Source organism: Schistocerca gregaria, chromosome 7 (genome assembly GCF_023897955.1).
Source record: "Schistocerca gregaria isolate iqSchGreg1 chromosome 7, iqSchGreg1.2, whole genome shotgun sequence".
Taxonomy (NCBI): Eukaryota; Metazoa; Arthropoda; class Insecta; order Orthoptera; family Acrididae; genus Schistocerca; species Schistocerca gregaria.
This window is the reverse complement of record NC_064926.1, coordinates 402,589,422-402,611,517: the sequence shown is the minus strand read 5'-3', so window position 1 is coordinate 402,611,517 and position 22,096 is coordinate 402,589,422. Positions and strand designations below refer to the sequence as shown.

General features: G+C 37.4%; 1 protein-coding gene across 2 annotated transcripts in view; it reads right to left on the bottom strand.

The window, feature by feature from the left end:
- Window positions 1-738: 738 nt before the first annotated feature.
- The window catches only part of LOC126281429 (zinc finger protein 221-like), a 152,158-nt gene continuing 130,800 nt past the window's right edge, over window positions 739-22,096 (bottom strand). For both annotated transcript variants that reach the window (XM_049980382.1, XM_049980383.1), the window contains exons 8-9: window positions 18,825-18,973; window positions 739-5,494 (exon numbers count right to left, since the gene is read on the bottom strand). In XM_049980382.1, the coding sequence (XP_049836339.1) occupies window positions 5,222-5,494; window positions 18,825-18,973 (422 nt within the window). In that variant the 3' untranslated portion in view covers window positions 739-5,221. The remainder of the gene's footprint in view (window positions 5,495-18,824; window positions 18,974-22,096) is intronic.

Genomic DNA, 22,096 nt, shown 5'->3' with positions numbered 1-22,096 from the left:
AAAAGTCAATACAGTGTTTAAAATAGTGTGACCAAAAAATAAATAAATAAATTTAAACCAATTAATTGATTAAGAATAAGGACTATGACTGGAATTAAAATTTAAAAATGAAATATTTCAAAGTACTTGATGAGTTTTGAATCTGTAACTTCAATATGAGGCTTGTACTATAATAAGTATACTACATGACCAAACCGTATCATATTTCTTTTTTAAAGCTGTAGAGCATCATGTGAAATTCTGAAATTTTTTTCACTGATTAGTCACAAACGAGGGCCCGCCAAGTGGAATGACTGGAACCTTAACCTACAATACTGAATAGATAGTTTCAAAATGCCGATACCACTGCTGGGCGCCTCTCCTTGCTAGTTGCTAAGGAAATGAAAAGACAACACTCAATTTTCACATAGCTGTTGACAGGAAATGAAGCTCTGTCATGTTGTTAGCTTCATTCTTGCACTACTGTTAAACAATGTAGCTCACCTTTGGCTTATTTCAAAACAAACCACCAATCCACAATGTAGCTGTGTAATTATTAATAAGCAGTTTCTTTGGAAAAGTGTACATGTAAATTTAACTTTTTGTTCACAACTTCTTTTTTCCCGGTGCTAACTTTTTTGTTCTTTTGTACTCCATGTGGCTTTCTGCATTATTTATATTCCCCAGGAACAGTCCATCAGTCAGTCAGTCAGTCTGTCTGTCTGTCTGTCTGTTGTTTGATAAATGAATAAATACATCACCTTATACAGAAGATATATTTAATATACTCCTCAGTACAAAAATTCATATTCAACATTTTATAAACTCTTGTAAAGAGTAGATTATTTAGAAATAGCACTGTACTTAAGAGTCAAAACATCACAGAATTTGACCTTATTACAGCTTCCAAGCAATTACAAACTACGGTACAGATACTTCTAACATTTTCCTTAATCATGAGATCTTATTGATGGACAAGTTGTTAAAAGTGACCCAGACATTCTTTTCTTGAGTGGCAGATTATTGATGCATTTCCCCAGAGTACAGATGACAATTTTTTTTAATGAAATTCTCCTCAGTTTTCCACCAATCTATTAGTACAAAAATAAGAATAAGGAAAAGCATAGTTATCATGAAAATCTCTCTCTCTATCTCTCTCTCTCTCTCTCTCTCTCTCTCTCTCTCTCTCTTATATGTATTCATAGCCATAGAAATAAAAGAAACAAGTTGAATACATGGGCAACAAAGCATACACTGTTGACATCAATTAGTAATGCATTCATGACAAAGAATGTCTGAACACTTGCTGCAAATAAAATTTTGATACGTGGCATATAAAAATGTATATCAACTGTGTCAGGGGAGCCATTCTGATAAGTATAGAACTGCAATGTATACAGCAAACACATTTTAAGATGCTTGTGTGATTAGAAATAACAATGATACAAAGTAAGTCACAGTAATAGTGCTTTTTCACAACAAACCACTTTCCTAATATTACAGATATTTTTACACAGTCTGTCCATCAGTCTAAAAGTGCCCTTTACACAAAAAGCACCATAATTAGAAATGTACAGTTACATTTTATATACAACATAAAAATACACACAAAATTAGTACATAAAACAAGGGTTGACAAGAAATATTTTCATATATAACTTTGACTTGTTTTCCCTGTCACTGTAACACAACTGTCATGAACAGCATCATTTATTTGAAATATTTTCTGAAACCCTCAATACATAAAAAATGTTTTAGTGTTCCAACACTTCACTTATTGGAGTGTAATATCTTCCTGTAGCAGTATTTTATGAATATACATAACAATATCACAAGTTTTTGATGTTTCATGAAACTGAATTCTTATGAAACACAACCAGAAACTGACATTGAATATTACTTCTATTTTTTGGCCATGTTCATTTTAGAAAAGGTGTCAGCCAACAACAGAAAAACATTAAAAAAGGAGACACACAATTAGTTATTTGTGTGAGAGAAAATCACTGAAGATGTATGGGAAAAGTAAGGATACCAAGTTGCAATACTTTACTCCTATTGTCTGACATTAAAATAAGTGAAAGTTAAATTTCATGATAATCTAAAACAATTTTGAGCTTGCTGTTTATATACTTTAATGATTCATCTTCCAGAAGATAATTTTTGCTCTGGTAATAAATGACAAATTAGTTAACCAATTTTGAAAAGTAATTGCACATACATTTCCTGTATGAAAAATTCACTTTTTCTTTACAAACTGCTAAAGTTCACACAATTCACAGTTACATTCATTATACTAATGAAATCTATTTGTAAAATAGTCACTAAAAGAAAAGAACTTCCACAAAGCACACAAAAAAAAATAGAGAAACAACCATTCAGACCTGGACATAGATAAATTTTTCACTAATCATACACGTTCATGACACACTCAGATGATAATCCAACATAAGATGTGAAACAGAAGGTCCTTCTGATGCAAATCCAAGCCAATACAATAAAAGAATGAGAGGCGGTTTATTGAGTGGACTGCAAGTACCAAAATACACAAAAAATGTTAAAAGTCTTATTATAATTTAGATACAGTTTATAGTTGTTATAGGCCATCACACACACACACACACACACACAGAGAGAGAGAGAGAGAGCACACGAGGGGGTCTAAAAAATCTAATACAGCTGCTAACCTTATAATTAAGGATGACAACTGTAATAAATGCGGCTTGCTCCATTGAAAAACATACCTGATGCCCTCACAAACCCATGGCAAATTATTTGTCCTATTTTAAAGGGCATATGTTCTGTACACAAAACTAATCTGGCAAATGCTGTTCTAAAAGACAAACCTCTTCATTAGCACCATGATACCTTCAAGTACAATTCTTTAAAATACTGACATGATAAAACCATAAAAAACATTATAAAAATAATCATGTCTTTGGTACAGTAGCTTGAAGGCTTTAAAAACTATGTTCGTGTTCAAAAGATATTAAAATCCCCATCTGCATTTATTACTCAATAAATTACCTGGAATGACTAAATATATTATACAAGGAGCATAATTATGTTACATTTAAACGAAATGTTATTCTTGCAGGGGATATGAAGTAAATCCAGTCATTATATTTTCAACTTTTAAATGAATTCTATTGAAACTATTGGGTTCAGTGACCACCAAAAGCAGATGGACAGTAAAATAAACAGAGGAGATAGCAACTGCAAAGAAAGCAGCAGTGGCAAGACACTGTAGTTAATTAAGTTGAAGCGTATGAAACACAGCTGCAAATAAAATTATTACATAGTACACGCTGCACGCTTCACACTGCACACACACACACACACACACACACACACACACACACACAAATCAAGCATACCACCAAACAGAAATATAAGTGAGGAACTCACATCAGCGCATTGTGTAAAATTCAAGTAATAGATGAAGAATACTTGTGATAAAGTATTCTCACACCATTTCTCACAAAATCATAATGAAATACATTTTTTTTTAATTCTATTTTCAATATTTCCAATAAATTATCCTCTGATTTTGCACCTGTAGTCACAAACCAAAATGTACAGCCACGAAAAGAGTGAATAGTATCTGCTGAAGTCTATGAAATATTTTGTATAAACTACTATATATCATTCCACGTTTCCTATTCATTAAAACCAAAAGTAGCATATAGGTGAGAAGGAAGAAGACTGTATTGAATCATCGAGATATAATAGTTCTAGCATTAAATATCTGTAAATTCGTAAGACACAGTGACAGGGAGAAAAAGTGTACATAAGATGCATTCTGCAATCAGATAAAGGTAGAAATGTAATGACACAATATCTAGAACAAATATGTAAAAGATATTTAAGAAAAATAATTGTCTATGCAGAATGTCTGGTCACACAATAATTTTACAACAATCTGCACCAATCATCACACAATCATTCCCTATTTCTCATGTTAAGATAACAATAAAATTAAAGACTTATTTTCTGGATCCATTCATATGTGCACCTACTGCTTCCATTTATAAAACACAGCAATGTCTTAAGGCAATCTGTCCAAAAAGGGATGCAGAAGAGATTACTACTGAAAAATATTATGTAACATAGCTACAATCTCTTCATTCTGAAAAATGGACAAAAGCACTCAAAACTAAATAATTAAAACTATTATTTCAGTCTCAATGTAGGTACAGATAAATAATCACAATACCTAAGACATAAGCAGAAAAATATTTTCTCGCTTTAGTACGTAATTCAACTCTTTAATATAGTATCAGCACACATTCTTGTAGCTGAACTTGCAGGCTCACAACAAAATTCATACACAGTACAAACATACACAATCATTATTATATTACATAAAATTTGCAGTGGAATGCTTCAATTTTGATACAGATGTAAGTATATGTAAAGGTTCTTAAAAAAATAGTGAAACCTTAGAACTTGCTTTGTGCTTAATCCTAAAATGTATCCCAATAGCTGCTGAGTATTACTTACTGGATTTTCAATTCCATACAATGATCAGTTATTTAAGAACTCTAGAATACCAAAGATACACAGTATAAAAACATATACACAATTAACAAACAATGATTCAATCCTCATTAGCACAAGCAAACAATTAGTGGTACACAGCACAAATGCCACAAGCGTTCAACATCTTAACAGTCATAAGCTACTTAAGGAAGACTTCCATTTCATCACTTCCAAATCCAGTCCGCATATCTCGCACCTTGCTTCACCACATCCCTCTAAATGTAATACAGCAGAAACCAGCAATCTGCACATTAACAAGTACTGAAAATCTCTTCCAGAACTCTCTATTGTATATCCCAATTACAACCATGGTGAGAATAGTACTGACTATTCAGGTCAGAAAAAATATCTCAAGCTAGTAATATCTGAGAATGCTGGGTTATCTCCAGCAATGCCATTCAGAACTCCCAAACAGGTACAATCTGTCTGGAAACAGTCATAGATGCAATTTATATAAATATTATTTAAATGATATTCCAGTCTTGCAGTACAAAATACTGTTTCTCATTCACAACACAACACAGCACAGAAGCCCAGACATGGAAATACAGACAAATTGAATCCCATTCAACCACCTGAGTTCGACAGCTTTGTACAAAACCCGTGTCATTCTAATTAAGTCTTCTCCGTTACACCGGGCAATCACAATTAAATCAGTCAATTATCAGCGAGTAGGCACCAACCTGAATGCTAAGTGGTTGTGCTAACTCATATAGATCGGCCAAACGTAAAGTGTGCTCGAATCGCGGACAGCATCCAGTGTGTCCCTGGTGTGGTAAAGAACTTCCTCAGCAGCAGCGCCCAGTGCACTGTGCCGCAAACCTGAGCCACCTGTTTCTTCCGGCAAGAGGCTATCTGGAGGAGCAGCATCCTGCACGGATATTTCAGCAACTGTGCTCAGTGACTGCTGTGTGGCTGTTTGATGTTCCACAGAAACTGTGTGGCTCAAGCCACTAACCACTTCTGCTTCTTCAACCTAGGAGATAAAGCAAAAATACTAAATTTTATAAACTCAAAGCCAAGTGAATAAACTGTGCTATTAAAGAAACTGTACAAACTGCAACTTGCTATGACAAGACTGAATAAAACACAGAGAGAGAGAAAAATACAAAAAAAGTAAGACTATCAAACAGAAATAACTGACAGAAACTGTCTAAAAGAAGAAAACAAACAGAATGTACCTGAGATAATGTCTTCCTGTTACTTATGGTAGGAGAACTGCACTAAGATGAGGTGAATTTATTAAAAAGATAAGTAATACAAAAGGTGAGGATTGCAACTCAAATTTGGTTGCACAGATTGCTGTAATCAACCAGTCCTTAAAAGAGTTACTTTTTCAAAGTGATGATAAACTTTATCCGTTAAATTACACACTTTTAGGTGGAACTGGCATTTGTAGCCCAATTTAAAGGTAAAGTAAGTTACTATAACTGACAAGAGTGAGGCAAACTTGGATTTATTGAGCTATTGGTAATAAGTCTTTGTGTACTTACTGTCAAAATTTTTATTTAGTGTTAATTTATGTTTTGCATTTGCATTTGAGAAAGAAACATGAAGTAATGGCCATGTCAGTCCACAGAGAAATGGAAAATCAGCAACCTAAGTGCAGCCCATTTAAGTTAGTGGGACTTATTCACTGTCTCACTGCTATTTGTGCAGACTGAGCAAGATTCACTTATAGGTGGGCAATGAGTAACGAGTTACAAAGGGTGAAACATACAACCATTCATAATCTTTAATCAAAAGCAGATTATTTTTTTACTATTTTTGTTTTTATTTATGTTAGGTGCACAGAGATAAACATTCAAAATATAATCTTAAGAAATAGATGTAAATGTAGATCAAGGAACAGCTAATATAGGTTACTTAATGTTTTATTAGTTGAATACAGTGTTGGTCAAGTACTCATGAGTCAAAGAATGTAAATCAGCCATGTCAAATTGTGACAGGGTAAATGGAAGCTAATAAACATTTAGTTAAAATGAATATTTTCACCTTCTAAATTCATATCTTGCAAAAGTGCCCATGCAAAATATTTAATTGCTATATGAATAAATTATAATTTGATTTATTAGCACAACATGAAAATTTCACATTCTAGCATAAAATATTTTTTTTTTCTCATACTGGTATTATGTGGCCACATTATGTGGCAGTCTTAGGTGGTGGTGTTTTGGTGGACAGTTACTGGTTTCGCAGGAGCACAAAACACAGATGTAGTCTGTCAGTATCCTTTCTCATGTGTTTACACTCCAGCTGACTGCCACTATAATTATAATGTCAACACTCTACACCTAGAGATGGGTCGAACTCGTTCATTCCTGTGAACTAATTCATTCATTTCACTCTTTGCCGTGAAGTGTTCAAATGAAGTAGTTCATTCATGAAGTATGGAAGCCTGGCAGAGTTGCCCAGTTCACCGCTCAGCCGCGGCTACGCTCGCTCGTACAATAAAGCTTCGTAATACTTCATAATTTACCAACAGATGGCCGAAGTAAGCAGTAACGTGCACGCAACGTTTTATGTTCTTACAGCGTCTGAGTTAAATAGAGCATGGTCAAAGGGGACAAAGGAAAGATACACAAAGAAGCCTGTCACATATAAAGAAGGTGTTACATTTAATCTTGCTCGACATTTTCTCATGAAGCGCCCAAAAAAGTCTATCTGCCAAATGAAACATTATTTGTTGTATTCATGGACTGAAAACTAGGGCTACCAACGAAGTGCAGTCCAATTTCATGTTCCTTTTAAAATTTAATCCAAAATAGAATGAGTATGTTTACCAATGTCACAAAGTCTATATATCTACGTTAAGTAATTATTCACAAGTTTTCCTATAGATTTAATTTTTGCTGGGAATAATACCCCTCCAGATTCAAAACGTAAACTGTCACCTGTAGTCATTGGTATGACTTCAGGTAAAATCCCTCTTTCAGTGTTATTAAGAAACCTTTTCTCTCCATGCTAATCTATCCTGTGTAAGCCTCTTCATTACCGCGTAGCTACTGCAACCTACATTATTTTGAAACTGCTTCCTGTAGTCAAGCCATGGTCTCTGTTTGCAATTGTAACCTTCCCCGCACTTCCTTCTAAAACCAAACTGACTATTCCTTGATGCATTTGTTTTCTCCTCAGTTTGATTCAGTGTGACCTCATTAATTATATTATCTATCCATGTAACCTTCAGCATTCTCCTGTAGCACCTTATTTCAAAGGCTTCTACTCTCTTCCTGTATGAACTGTTTATGATTCACATTTCATTTTCATACAAGACTGCAATCCAGACAAATGTCCTGAGAAAAAAATCCTAACATTTGAATTTATATTCTATGTTAAAAAACAGTTCCATTACTGTTGTTTTAATTTTATTGCTTGTTATTTTACAATGTATTTTCAAGTCACTGTCCATTCCATTCAAATGCTCTTCTAAGTCCTTTGTCATCTCTAACAGAACTACAATGTCATCAGCAAATCTCAAAGGTTTTAACCTCTTCTCCCTGTACTTTATTTCACTTTTCTCCTTGGTTTCCTAAATGCAAATGTACAGATAGACTAACACTGGAGACAGGCTACAATCTTGTCTAACCCCTTTCTCAACACCCACTGCCCTTTCAAGTCCTTGAACACTTGTACCTGCAGCTTGGTTTATACACGAGCTGTAAGTGATAAACGTAAAAAATGTACATATGCCTTCATTTAATCTATTCTACAATACGTCTTAGGTCAATATTGCCTTACATGTTCCTATGTTTCTCCAGAATCCAAACTGGTCTTCTCTCAGGTTCACCTTGTGCCATTCTTATGAAAATTATTCATGTCAGTATTTTACATCCAAGACTTATTAAAATAATAGTTTGGCAACATTCATGTCTGTTCACACCTGCCTTATTTTGGAATTGGTATTATAACATTCTTGTTTAAGTCTAAGAGTATTTCACTTTTATCATACATCTTGGACACTACATTGTCCTCTTCCGAGGACCTCAATAATTCTGGTAGGATGTTGTCTATTTGAGAGGGGACTTGTTTCAACTTAGGCCTCTCAGTGCTCTGTCTAATTATTCTGGCAGTATCCTCTCCCCCCAACACCATTTTCATTTACTTCCTCTTCCATTTATATAATATTGCCTTAAAAGTTGATTCCTCTTGTATAACCCTTCTAAATATTCCTTAGCTCTCATCTGCCATCTGAACTTTTGTGTTGAAATTTCATGTACTGACATGTTCCATAACCCTGGAGATTTGATCTTCAATTTGGTCCTACGGAACTAGAAGTGTAAATAAATAAACTCTCAATATTCATAAAGCTGCTTCTCTTTTCTCCAAATGTCACTTCAATTTTCCAATTAACATACTCTATCTTTCCCCTTGTCATGCATTCTCTTACAGCCATACTTATTTAGCCATTTTTCACTTTCTGCCAATCTCATTTTTTAGACATATGTAGTCCCTGTGATCCGATTCATTCGCTGAATTTTTATATTTTCTCTTTTTGTCATTTATGCTTTTAAATTGTGTAATAGTTTATGTTACATTTGTACTGTGTGAAAATAAACCCTTTTCACTAGTTTCGAACTGTAACTACTACTTATTGAAGGAACTAAAAACAAGAGGTTTCAGGCCCAATATACACAGTTTCTCACAAACAGTGGTTTATTTAAAGCAACGAAAATTAATTATGTGTGTTCCTGCAAGACACACAAATGAAATTCCAACATTATGACTTCCTCAGTGCTAATTTGTTGTCACGAATGAAGAAACTAAATGGAAGAGAAAATTACACTACAAAGCAGTTCGCTATAAAAACTCACTTGCAATATGAACAACTGTAGGAGTGCATAACGAGCAAAACCACAGATGAGATTTAAGCCTATACAGCAAGGGCTAAAATAACCATGTTAATTGTACCTTCCATTTACATGCATCTGCAGAATCAACTGCAAATTGAGCACAGGAGAAATTAAAAGAAATCTACGAGGACTCAGGACTTGAATAAAAGAAAAAGGGTTGTTGAGGATGCTCTTAACAATTACATTGGGGAACTGTCCGTCTGTGGAAGAATAAGTATTGAAAATTATTTCACTGTCAAACAAACAAATGACTTTATCTTCAAAGTGAAAGATGATTGGATAGGACATATTTTATTAGAAGGAAAGACTACTGATAACTAACAAACAGCGAAACATATAGGATGGAACAATGACAATATTATGAAAATGATAGACTGCTACTCACCACATAGCGGAGTTGCTGAGTCATGGTTAGGCACAACAAAAAAGACTACCAAACAAGCAAGTTTACGCTGCCACACAGTCTCTGGTTGCCGAGGCCAGACGGCGAGCAGCAGTGCATGATGGGAGAAACAATCCAGATGGTGGGGTCAGTGGAAAAGGAGAAGAAGTAAAAAGACTATGGAAGTTTTGGTGGAATAGACGGCTGTGTAGTGCTGGATCAGAAACAGGTAAGAAGATAGGTAGGCGAAGGACAATTACTAACAAGGTTGAGGGCAGGAGGGTTATGAGAATATAGTTCATATTCAAGGGAGAGTACCACCTGTGCAGCTCAGAGAAGCTGGTGTTGGTAGGAAAGATCCAGATGGCACAGGCTGTGAAGTAGCCACTAAAACAAAGAACACCATGTTGAGCAACATGCTCAGCAACTTGGTGGTCCAGCTGTTTGTTACACACAGTTTGCTGGTGGCCATTCGTGCGTACAGACAGCTTGTTGATTCTTATGCCCACGTAGAATGCACACTGGTTGCAGCTTAGCTAGTAGATCACATGTCTGGTTTCACAAGTAGCCCTGCATGTGATGTAATGGGTGATGCTTGTGACTGGACTGGAGTAGTTGGTGTTGCAGGATCTAGGGGAGATGTCCTGCATCAAGGTATATTACAGGGATGTGAGCCATCCACAGGGTTGGGGGCAGTGGTTGTGTAGGGAGGGACAAGGATATTGTGTAGGTTCAGTGGGTGGCAGAATACCACTGTGGGAGAGGTGGGAAGAATAGTGGGTAGGGCATTCCTCATTTCAGGGCATGGTAAGCAGCAGTCAAAATTCTGGTGGAGAATGTGATTCAGTTGCTTCAGTCCTGGGTGGTACTGAATCATGAAGAGAATGCTCCTCTGTGGCCAGACAGTAGAAGCTTGGGAGGTCACAAGCATCATCTATCCCATCAAAGCAGGGCTATCTGTGAAACCAGTCATGTGATCCACAAGCTAAGCTGCAGCCACTGTGCTACATTCTAAGTGGCCTCGAAAACCAACAAGCTGCCCGTCCACATGAATGGCCACCAGCAAACTGTGGCCAACAAACAACTGGATTACCCCACGGCTGAGCACGTCGCCTAACACAACATTCTTCATTTCAATGATTTGATTCACAGCCTCTGTCATCTCGATCCTTCTCAAATATACCAGCTTTTCTTGATTGTGCAGGAGGAAACTTGGCTCTAAGCACTATGAGACTTGATATCTGAGGTCATCAGTCCCCTAGGTGGGAACTCTCCCTGGAATATATCCTATGTTCCAGTAATCCTGTAGGCCTCGATCTTTGTTAGTCATTGTTCTTTACCTATCAAGCTTCTTCCATGTTCTACTCCAGCACTACACAACCCTCTGTTCCACCAACGCACCCTCAGTCTTTTTACTTCTCTCCCTTTCTGATGCCCCCCCCCCCCCTCCTCACCTTCCCCACCACCTCCCTCCACCCTCCATCTACCCTTCCAACTGCACCTAGCTGCCTTATCCTTTCTCCAGCTCATCCTTGCATGCTCCCACAAGCAGCACTTTATTGTCCCCCTTCCCTATCCTGCTATCCCTCCCCCTGCCTCAGCGATACAGACGGCCATTCCGTAGGTGCAACCACAACGGAGGGGTATCTGTTGAGAGACCAGACAAACGTGTGGTTCCTGAAGAGGGGCAGCAGCCTTTTCAGTAGTTGCAGGGGCAACAATCTGGATGATTCACTGATCTGGCCTTGTAACACTAACCGAAACGGCCTTGCTGTGCTGGTACTGCGAACGACTGAAAGCAAGGGGAAACTACAGCCGTAATTTTTCCCAAGGGCATGCAGCTTTACTGTATGGTTAACTGATGATGGCGTCCTCTTGGGTAAAATATTCTGGAGGTAAAATAGTCCCCCATTCGGATCTCCGGGCGCGGACTACTCAGGAGGACAGCGTTATCAGGAGAAAGAAAACGCATTCTGTGGATCGGAGTGTGGAATGTCAGATCCCTTAATCGGGCAGGTACGTTAGAAAACTTAAAAAGGGAAATGGATAGGTTACAGTTAGATATAGTGGGAATTAGTGAAGTTCGGTGAAGGAACAAGACTTTTGGTCAGGTGAATACAGGGTTATAAATACAAAATCAAACACGGGTAATGCAGGAGTAGGTTTAATAATGAATAAAAAAATAGGAGTACCGGTAACCTACTACAAACAGCATAGTGAACGCATTATTGTGCCCCAGATAGACACGAAGCCCACACCTACTACAGTAGTAAAAGCTTATATGCCAACTAGCTCTGCAGATGATGATGAAATTGATGAAATGTATGATGAGATAAAAGAAATTATTCAGGTAGTGAAGGGAGACGAAAATTTATTAGTCATGGGTGACTGGAATTAGACAGAAGGACAAGGAAGAAATGGAAATGTAGTAGGTGAATATGGCTTGGGGCTAAGAAATGAAAGAGAAAGACACCTGGTAGAATTTTGCACAGAGCATAAATTAATCATAACTAACACTTGGTTCAAGAATCATGAAAGAAGGTTGTATACATGGAAGAACCCTGGAGATACTAAAAGGTTTCAGATAGATAATAGAATGGTAAGACAGAGATTTAGGAAACAGGTTTTAAATTGTAAGACATTTCCAGGGGCACATGTGGACTCTGATCACAATCTATTGATTATGAGCTGTAGATTAAAACTGAAGAAACTGCAAAAAAGTGGGACTTTAAGGAGATGGGGCCTGGACAAATTGATAAAACCAGAGGTTGTACAGTGTTTCAGGGAGAGCATAAGGGAACAATTGACAGGAATGGGGGAAAGAAATACAGTAGAAGAAGAATGGGTAGCTCTAAGGGATGAAGTAGTGAAGTCAGCAGAGGATCAAGTGGATAAAAAGACGCGGGCTAGTAGAAACCCTTGGGTAACAGAAGAAATATTGAATTTAATTTATGAAAAGAGAAAATATAAAAATGCAGTAAATGAAGCAGGCAAAAAGGAATACAAACGTCTCAAAAATAAGATCGACAGGAAGAGCAAAATGGCTAAGCAGGCATTGCTAGAGGCCAAATGTAAGGATGTAGAGGTTTATCTCACTAGGGGTAAGAAAGATACTGCCTACAGGAAAATTAAAGAGACCTTTGGAGAAATGAGAACCACTGGTATGAATATCGAGAGCTCAGATGGAAACCCAGTTCTAAGCAAAGAAGGGAAAGCAGAAAGGTGGAAGGAGTATATAGAGGGTCTATACAAGGGTGACGTACTTGAGGACAATATTCTGGAAATGGAAGAGGATGTAGATGAAGATGAAATCAGAGATACAATACTGCGTGAAGAGTTTGACAGAGCACTGAAAGACCTGAGTCGAAACAAGGCCCCGGGAGTAGACAACATTCCTTTAGAACTACTGACAGCCTTGGGAGAACCAGTCCTGACAAAACTCTACCATCTGGTGAGCAAGATGTACGAGACAAGCGAAATTCCCTCAGTCTTCAAGAAGAATATAATAATTCCAATCCAAAAGAAAGCAGGTGTTGACAGATGTGAAAATTACCGAACAATCAGTTTAATAAGTCACAGCTGCAAAATACTAACTCGAATCCTTTACAGAGGAATGGAAGAACTAGTAGAAGCCAACCTTGGGGAAGATCAGTTTGGATTCCGTAGAAATATTGGAACACGTGAGGCCATACTGACCCTACGACTTATCTTAGAAGCTAGATTAAGGAAAGGCAAACCTATGTCTCTAGCATTTGTACACTTAGAGAAAGCTTTTGACAATGTTGACTGGAATACTCTCTTTCAAATTCTAAAGGTGGCAGGGGTAAAATACAGGGAGCGAGAGGCTATTTACAATTTGTACAGAAACCAGATGGCAGTTATAAGAGTCAATGGGGCATGAAAGGGAAGCAGCGGTTGGGAAGGGATTGAGACAGGGTTGTAGCCTCTCCCCGTTGTTATTCAATCTGTATATTGAGCAAGCAGTAAAGGAAACAAAAGAAAAATTCGGAGTAGGTATTAAAATTCATGGAGAAGAAATAAAAACTTTGAGGTTCGCCAATGACATTGTAATTCTGTCAGAGACAGCAAAGGACTTGGAAGAGTAGTTGAACGGAATGGACAGTGTCTTGAAAGGAGGATATAAGATGAACATCAACAAAAGCAAAACGAGGATAATGGAATGTAGTCGAATTAAGTTGGGTGATGCTGAGGGAATTAGGTTAGGAAACGAGACACATAAAGTAGTAAAGGAGTTTTGCTGTTTGGGGAGCAAAATAACTGATGATGGTCGAAGTAGAGTGGATGTAAAATGTCGATTGGCAATGGCAAGAAAAGCGTTTCTGAAGAAGAGAAATTTGTTTACATGGAGTATAGATTTAAGTGTCAGGAAGTTGTTTCCGAAAGTATTTGTACGGAGTGTAGCCATGTATGGAAGTGAAACATGGACGATACATAGTTTGGACAAAAAGAGAATAGATGCTTTCGAAATGTGGTACTACAGAAGAATGCTGAAGATTAGATGGGTAGATCACATAACTAATGAGGAGGTATTAAATAGAATAGGGGAGAAGAGGAGTTTGTGGCACAACTTGACTAGAAGAAGGGATCGGTTGGTAGGACATGTCCTGAGGCATCAAGGGACCACAAATTTAGCATTGGAGGGCAGCGTGGCGCGTAAAAATCGTAGAGGGAGACCAAGAGATGAATACATTAAGCAGATTCAGAAGGATGTAGGTAGCAGTAGGTACTGGGAGACCAAGAAGCTTGCACAGGATAGAGTAGCATGGAGAGCTGCATCAAACCAGTCTCAGGACTGAAGACCACAACAACAACAACCCCACCCCAGCTTCCTCCTTACCCCCACCATCCAGATTGTTCCTCCCATTATGTGCTGCTACTCAGTCTGGCCTTAGCAGCCAGACACAGTGGTCACATGTTTGAGTTGCGTTTGCGTGTGTGTGTGTGTGTGTGTGTGTGTGTGTGTGTGTGTGTGTGTTTTTTTTTGTTTGTTGACTAATTCTGGTGAAGGCCTTTTTGGCCGAAAGCTTACTTGTTTGACAGTCTGCAGCTTAGCGTTCCACTATTTGGTGAGTAGCAATTTATCATTTTCATAATATTGTAATGATTACAAACCAAGGTCAACAGATTCAGATGACTCCAATATGCTGATAATTACTGAATTACAAAATCATGCATGCAACAATTCAAGTTTTAATGACACAGCTATAGAGCAAATACATAAGCCAACTGCAATAACTAACATTACACAAGTATGAACAGCGTCAAAGAAAAGACAATCAGAACATTTGCTGCTAAAGCAAGAGTTACAGCGCATTCTTAATTATGCCAGCATCAGGCAAAGTCACAACATTTGCTGCTAAAGCAAGAGTTACAGGGCATCTTAATTCTGCCAGCATCAGGTAAAGACACAAACAAAATCTGATATGTATACTCAGGTGCATGACCACATACAAGGGGTGTGCAAAAAGAACCAGAATTATTTTTTAAAAGCTACATATTTTCAAATTATTTACAGAACAACCTGATCCCCTTATAAATAAAACAACCCGATCCCCTTCAAAATAAAACAAAACCCGATCTCATTCAAAACCAAACAACCCGATCCCCTTCACACAAAATAACCAGATCCCCTTAAAAACAAAATAACTCGATCCCCTTCAAAACACCCTTTATTACAACTTATACATTTGTCCCACTGGTGCTTCCACTGTTCAGCACACTTTTTGTAGCCATTTTCAGAAATGGCTAACAGCTCCTCCCTCTTTTTTTTTCCTTGATCTCTTCAATGTTGTCAAATCGGTGTCCTTTCATGCCGTTTTCATGCTTGGAAATAAGAAAAAGTCGCATGGAGCAAGGTCAGACAAGTAAGGTGTGCGGGGCAGTGAAACCATGCCACTTTTAGCCAAAAATTATATAACATAGACGGCTGTGTGTGTGCAGTCTCACTGTTGTGTAATTTCTGACAGTTGATCAATCATCTGTCGCCGGTCTGTGAGCACAAGCTCTCAATTTTTTCAATATTTTCGTCGATCTGAGCAGTTGGCGAATGTCCAGAATGAGATTCATTATCATTCTACATGATGCTATTTTTAAATCAAGCAAACCACTCATACACTTGAGTTTTTCCCATGATGTCATCTTGGTAAGCTGTTTTCAACATTGAAACAGTTTCAGCAGCATTTTTATAGAGTAGAAAACAAAATTTCATGCTGTGTGTTGTTCACTTATACTTGCCATCATAAAAAAACTAAACAAGAACATACACATTTAAAAAAAATAAAAATAAAGGAAGATTGGGTTCAATGTGCTGTCGACACTGAGGTTATAAGAGACAGAGCACTAGCTCAGAGGGTATCAAGTATGTGGGAAGGAAACCGCACTTTGACAATGTCCAGACAACACCGATCTCCGGAGACCAGCACCACTGAAGTCACTGTCGCTGCTGCAATCTACGTTACAGCATTCAGGTAAACTGTCCACATGTATCAAAACCCTGACTCAATAAAATTCCATGTGTGTTTTTCATCACAGCTTGTTCACATAAAATTAATTAAGAAATACACACGTTTTTAACTGGGTTCCTGTGTTCACAAATTCTTTTCCTCAATCAGACCAAACTGATTGTGTATTGCTATCACCTCCCATCTTGCAGTTCTGGAAGTGACTTTGTCGAAACTCACTTTATTGCTTTTCAGCCCTGCAAGGACTGAATTGATGCCTTTGATCCAGAGGAAAGACTGATTAGATGCAGCTATCCATGCCAGCTCTTCTGAACCTGCCTACCATATCCCGTTTCTAAATTTTTCTTCGATTCTTTTTATTGCTTGCTCAATGTACAAATTGATAAACATTGTGGATAGGCTACAACCTTAGGCTACAACCTTGCCTTACCCTATTCTCAACTACTGACACGTTCCATGACCTAGGAGATTTGCTTCTCAATTTGGTCCTACAGAACTTGACAAGTAAATAAATAACAAAAAAGTAGAATGTAGGTAATATTTGCATTAAAGTGACATGTTACTCATGCTGCAGAATCATGAGCTGACATTTATGTGGCAACCACCTAACATCCATTTATATCAATGAGCCACACAGGCACAGTCAGTCAAAGTATTTAATGAGCCACAAGCTATTAATTAATCTCAGGCAGAGAAAGACAGGAGCCTAACAGTGAGGTGGCTCGATACTGCAACTACAGTCTGCTTTCATAGAGATTGATTTTGTTCATTGAATATCATCAATTGGCACTGGACTAGTGCTGCCATCTAGCAATGATAAACCCTGATGTGTCACTCAATTATGTAACTCCAAACATCTATTTGTACTAGACCTAATGAATCATGTAATAAATATTTCACAAAATTTTAGTAAGATGGCAGTTGCATAAACTATATAAAATTACAACCTCATACCATATTAAATTCTTAAAGTTTTGTTTCATTTTATTGACTACTGCAAAGTTATTCGACCTTGTTTCCTATCAAATTAAGTAATGCAATCACTGGGCAAAAATGTCTGGATGTGTCATCACTTTATAAGGAAAGTTCCAAAGTATTTGACAGACAATAAGCCGCAGTATAAAAGTAATACACAGAGATGACCACGCTAAACAATTCACATAAGAGCACATTTTACTTGTGGGGAAAAAGACATTCTCTCTGCAGTCCTGAAGGCATTGGGTATTTCATGGATAACTGGGCCAACACCCTACCACAAGTACATCATTTCAGGACAGCTTTGCAAATGTGGAATGCAGCTCATCAGCACTGTGATAGCTGACAGGAGCCAATTTAAAATTTCTGTGATGGACAACATGTGTGCACCCTTACCATTCACAACCATTGGCTGCCAAAAAGGTTAGAGATGTAATCACCTACACAAAATCCCATGAAAACAGCATATCATAGTACATTTGTGGGATTAAAATGACCACTTGGAACGACAAGTCGTGGTATATGTTTCTACACATTGATGACAATGTACCAATGACTTCAAAATATACTAAACAAGGGCCAATGCTTGCAGAAGAGTGTGATTAGGTGGATTTGAAGACTAACTAGTTTAATAGACACTTTTTAATCTCTCCTATACAATATCTTCCATATTTACATATCACAGTCATTCATTTTTTTATCTTGTGCTTTCATTCTTTATAGTTTCTGAAGTATACATAACAACACACAGAAAATGTTGACTAGGATAATACAATGAAAATGTCTGCAACTCCAACAAAGTAATTACGTGTTGTTCTTGTTATGGTCTTCAGTCGAAAGACTGATTTAGATGCAGCTCCCCATTCTAGCCCTCTTGAACCTGCCTACCGTATCCTGTTTCTAAATTTTTCTTCAATGCTTTTTATTGCTTGCTCAATGTACAGATTGATAAACACTGGGGATAGGCTAAAAACTTGTCTTACCCCATTCTCAACTACTGTCACCTTTTCATGTCTAACTTTTATAATTGCAGTTTGTTTTCTGTACAAGTTGTAGCTAAGGAGGCCTTGTATTTAGCCCTGCTCTCGTCAGATTTTTGAATAGTGTATTCCACTCAACATCATCAAAGTCATCTTCTAAATCAACAAATGTTATAAACATAGGTTTGTTTTTCTTCAGTCTAACTCTTAAGACAAACAGTAGTGTCAGTATAGCCTCATGAGATCCTAAATTTTTCCAGAATTCAAACTGAACTTATCAAAGGTTCCCTTATGTCAGTCTTTCCATTTTTCTGTAAATAGCGGATGCTAGTAATGTTCAACCTGCCAGCACCTGTCTTCTGCAGGACTAGTATTATTACATGAACATCACCGAAATTTCATTCTTTTACATTACTTCCTTCAAATAAAGCTGTCACACACCCTCAAGTATATACTCACAGGCAATTTAAGAGAAGAAAATTGATTAAGTGCATGTAAGAAGTCATGTGATGGAAGAATTTCTATAATTATGTTTGCTGAAAGCTGTCCCAAGGATTAAAACACAATTTGAATTATAATTTATACTTGTCATTGCATATAAGTCTATAACAATCTTTCATATTAAAAATTTTGTCACCTTCAACTGATCCTCTGTAGCTGAGGAGGCCGCTATACGAGCCCCATTACTTCTATGTCGTTCTCGATTGTGCGTGTTGAGATGCCGCTTCATGTCTGATCTAACACGGAATGGCTTGCCACACACATTACATGGATGTGGCTTCTCACCTAAAAAACAATTCCTCCATTCAAAGCGTCAACATTTAAATTGAAGAAAATATTAATCATAATTATTGAAAATCAATCACTACAACATGAAACTGATTTTGAATGTTATTATTACTAAGACTTTTTTTAATAATACAACTGCAAGTGCAAAATAGTGTTGCTGCCATGTAATATAAGTGTGGCCCTGCTCTACCAAACCGACATTTGGGAAATTTTGCCACTTTTCTTATCAGTATTACGAGGAAGTAAACTAATCATTGCCTGGCCAGGCTATACATTTACTGACAACTGTAGAACAAAATTAATCAACAGCATAGTAGCATAAACAATTTGTTTTTCAACTTCAACATTGTCCCATCCACAAATCACTGACACCTTCACTTACATTGAATTACATTGCTACAATGAAAAATTTGACTAGAAATGCCTTGTACATGGAAGTACCCATTTTAGAGAACTCAAGATAATGCCCATTTCTGGCTGTTTCCTCTTCTGTGAAGAAATGGGAAGAATTTGAAATCAGATATGGGTTGCAAGATAGACTGACAAATGACTGACCTGAAGCATTTGGAATTTGCCTTCACAGTTTACAGACACTTTCACCAGAGAATTTCTATCAATGATTGGAAGCAATTATGGATTTGAATAAAACACTAATATGCAAATTGTGCTCTTTTTCATCTAATCTCGTGTACCTAGTGCGTGAAAGACAAACTTTCAATGTTTTATGTGGTACCAGCAAGTTAGTTTGTAAAACTGCCAACAGGGATGCCACAAACTGTAGTTGCTGAAGATGGCGATGAACCAAGAAGAGAGAAAACATTTTGTGTGCTACAATTTGCCTCTTATCAATCAGTAGTGAGGGTGCAAAAAACTTTCTTACACAAGTTTTGCAAGACACCACCAGTTTACAACAGCATAGGGAAGTTATGTACGAAATTCAAGGACATAGTTGCTTGTTTGATGTAAAATGCTAAGGATGACAGGACTGTTAGAATAGACAGTGGACTGTGTGATGGACGTGATGATGTAAGTCCCACAAAGTCAACCTACTGAGCTAGTGCAAAAAGAACACCCCTCACACAACAGTATGAAAAACCCTTATCATCACCTACCTCAACATGCTGCAGTTGTGGCTCATGTCACAAATTTAAATTTATAGCTCAGATTTCATTCCTTTAATGAGACATTGCCATGTTGCAGGATAGGCTGCGTTGTGGTCGCTGCCCTTGTGCTACTTGAGTGCCCACCACAAACACTGGATTTGATGGCTTGTTATTTTTTCTTCTGCAGTTATGTCACAGATAGTGTTTATATTCCGTCTCTAGCACAGAACTTTAAAAACTTGGGACAAGGTATCATAGCAGCTGTCCTTACCGACACTCTTAATGTGCTGGGTGGGTACAGGCAGAATTGGGCTACTGATTAGATGTGTGTCTTGTGACAGGAAGTGGATACACAGAATATAAAAAACAACAACAACAACAACACACACATTGGGAGTTTGTCTTTCACAAACTGCATCATCTGTTACATTGTTCTTGACCATTTACCTGTACCAATTTTTTGAAATGTTGCATGGACCTCACAATTATCCTACATATCTCAAAAATTTCTATATCATTGCACCCAGTCCACATTGATGGAATAAAACATTAAACTACGAAAGTATAAAAACACTAGATAAAGTGAAATATAGTGGTCGACTCTCGAAGCATTCTGTGAAAAACTACTTCGGATTCCAGTAGGGTGTAACACACAAGCATGTGCTTCCTGTCTAATAAATTATTCCTATTTATTTTGATAAGTTAACTACACAGAAAACCATCCTGGAAAATATCTCTAGTAACAGCATATATCTGGGACTCAATCCCAGAACCTTTGCTTTTCACAGGTAAATGCTCTAGCGACTGAGCTGCTTCACAACCTGTCCTCACAGCTTTTTTTCTGCCAGTGCCTCATGCCAGATTAATTCAGTCAACAGAGAACTTGCACATGAAATGCAAAGGTTCCAGGTTCTAGTCCTGGTGCACCACACAGTTTTAATTAGGCAAGAAGTTTCAAATCAGTGTATTCTCTGCTCCAGGGTGCAGATACATTCCAACAACAGTCCCCAAAGCAGTGGTTCCACCATTTCCCTGCAATTTCCTTTCTTTCAGCAGTTCTAATCCTGAAAAGTTAAGCAGAAGCCCTTCAGTGAAGCACAAAAAGTAAGAGATAGGTATTGGCGGAAGTAAAATTGTGAGGGCGGGTAATGAATCATGCTTGGATAGCATGGCTGGTAGTGTATTTGTCCAATTTGTCCACAAAAGGCAAAGGTTCTAGGTGGAATCCCAGTCCAACACACAGTTTCAATCTGCCATAAAGTTTAAAATAAGCACACAAACTTCGCAGAGTGAAAATTCATTAATGAAATATAGCTGGGCCAAACTTCTTCTCCAAGCTGCTTTTGTGCTGGATGCTTCTAATCACCACCACCAATATGACCTCCACCTCCACCTCCACCACCACCACCACCACCACCACCACCACCACAGAACAAAAAAACGATGACAGCTTTGAGAAGTGAAATAAATTATGGTTGTATGGGACTATCACCTTGTGCAGTCTTACAATTTAATGTCACTTGGGCAGCTAAAAAGTCAGTTTTGCTGCCTGCTCCAGCTTCTTATTTACTCTCACAAGACTTAATGTATCCTACTTCAGACATTCTGACAACAGTAAAACCGAAAGTGGTGATTAGCTATCAAGTCCACAACCTCCATGTAGTAACCTTTGTTTCCAACAACTAATAGTCTCATCATACGGTTATTTTACATGGGAAGTTTTGGAGAAGTCTGGAAAAATACTCAAGTTAGTTCCTTTTTACTTATTTAAATGTGGTTTCAAATTTCACTTTTGCCACCTTTAAATCACAAACAATCCATTTTTCACCATAATTTGGTTGTAACTTAAAATGGTGCATTTTTTGAGTAACTAAATTCAGCAAGACTAAATTTAATACAAATTTGATGTTATGAATTTGTTTTTTTTTTTTTTTTTTTTTTTGTTTGATGTACCATTTGGCACCATGCTGTTAATCAGTGGTTTAAAAGAGTTTGGACTAGATAAAAAACAACAGAA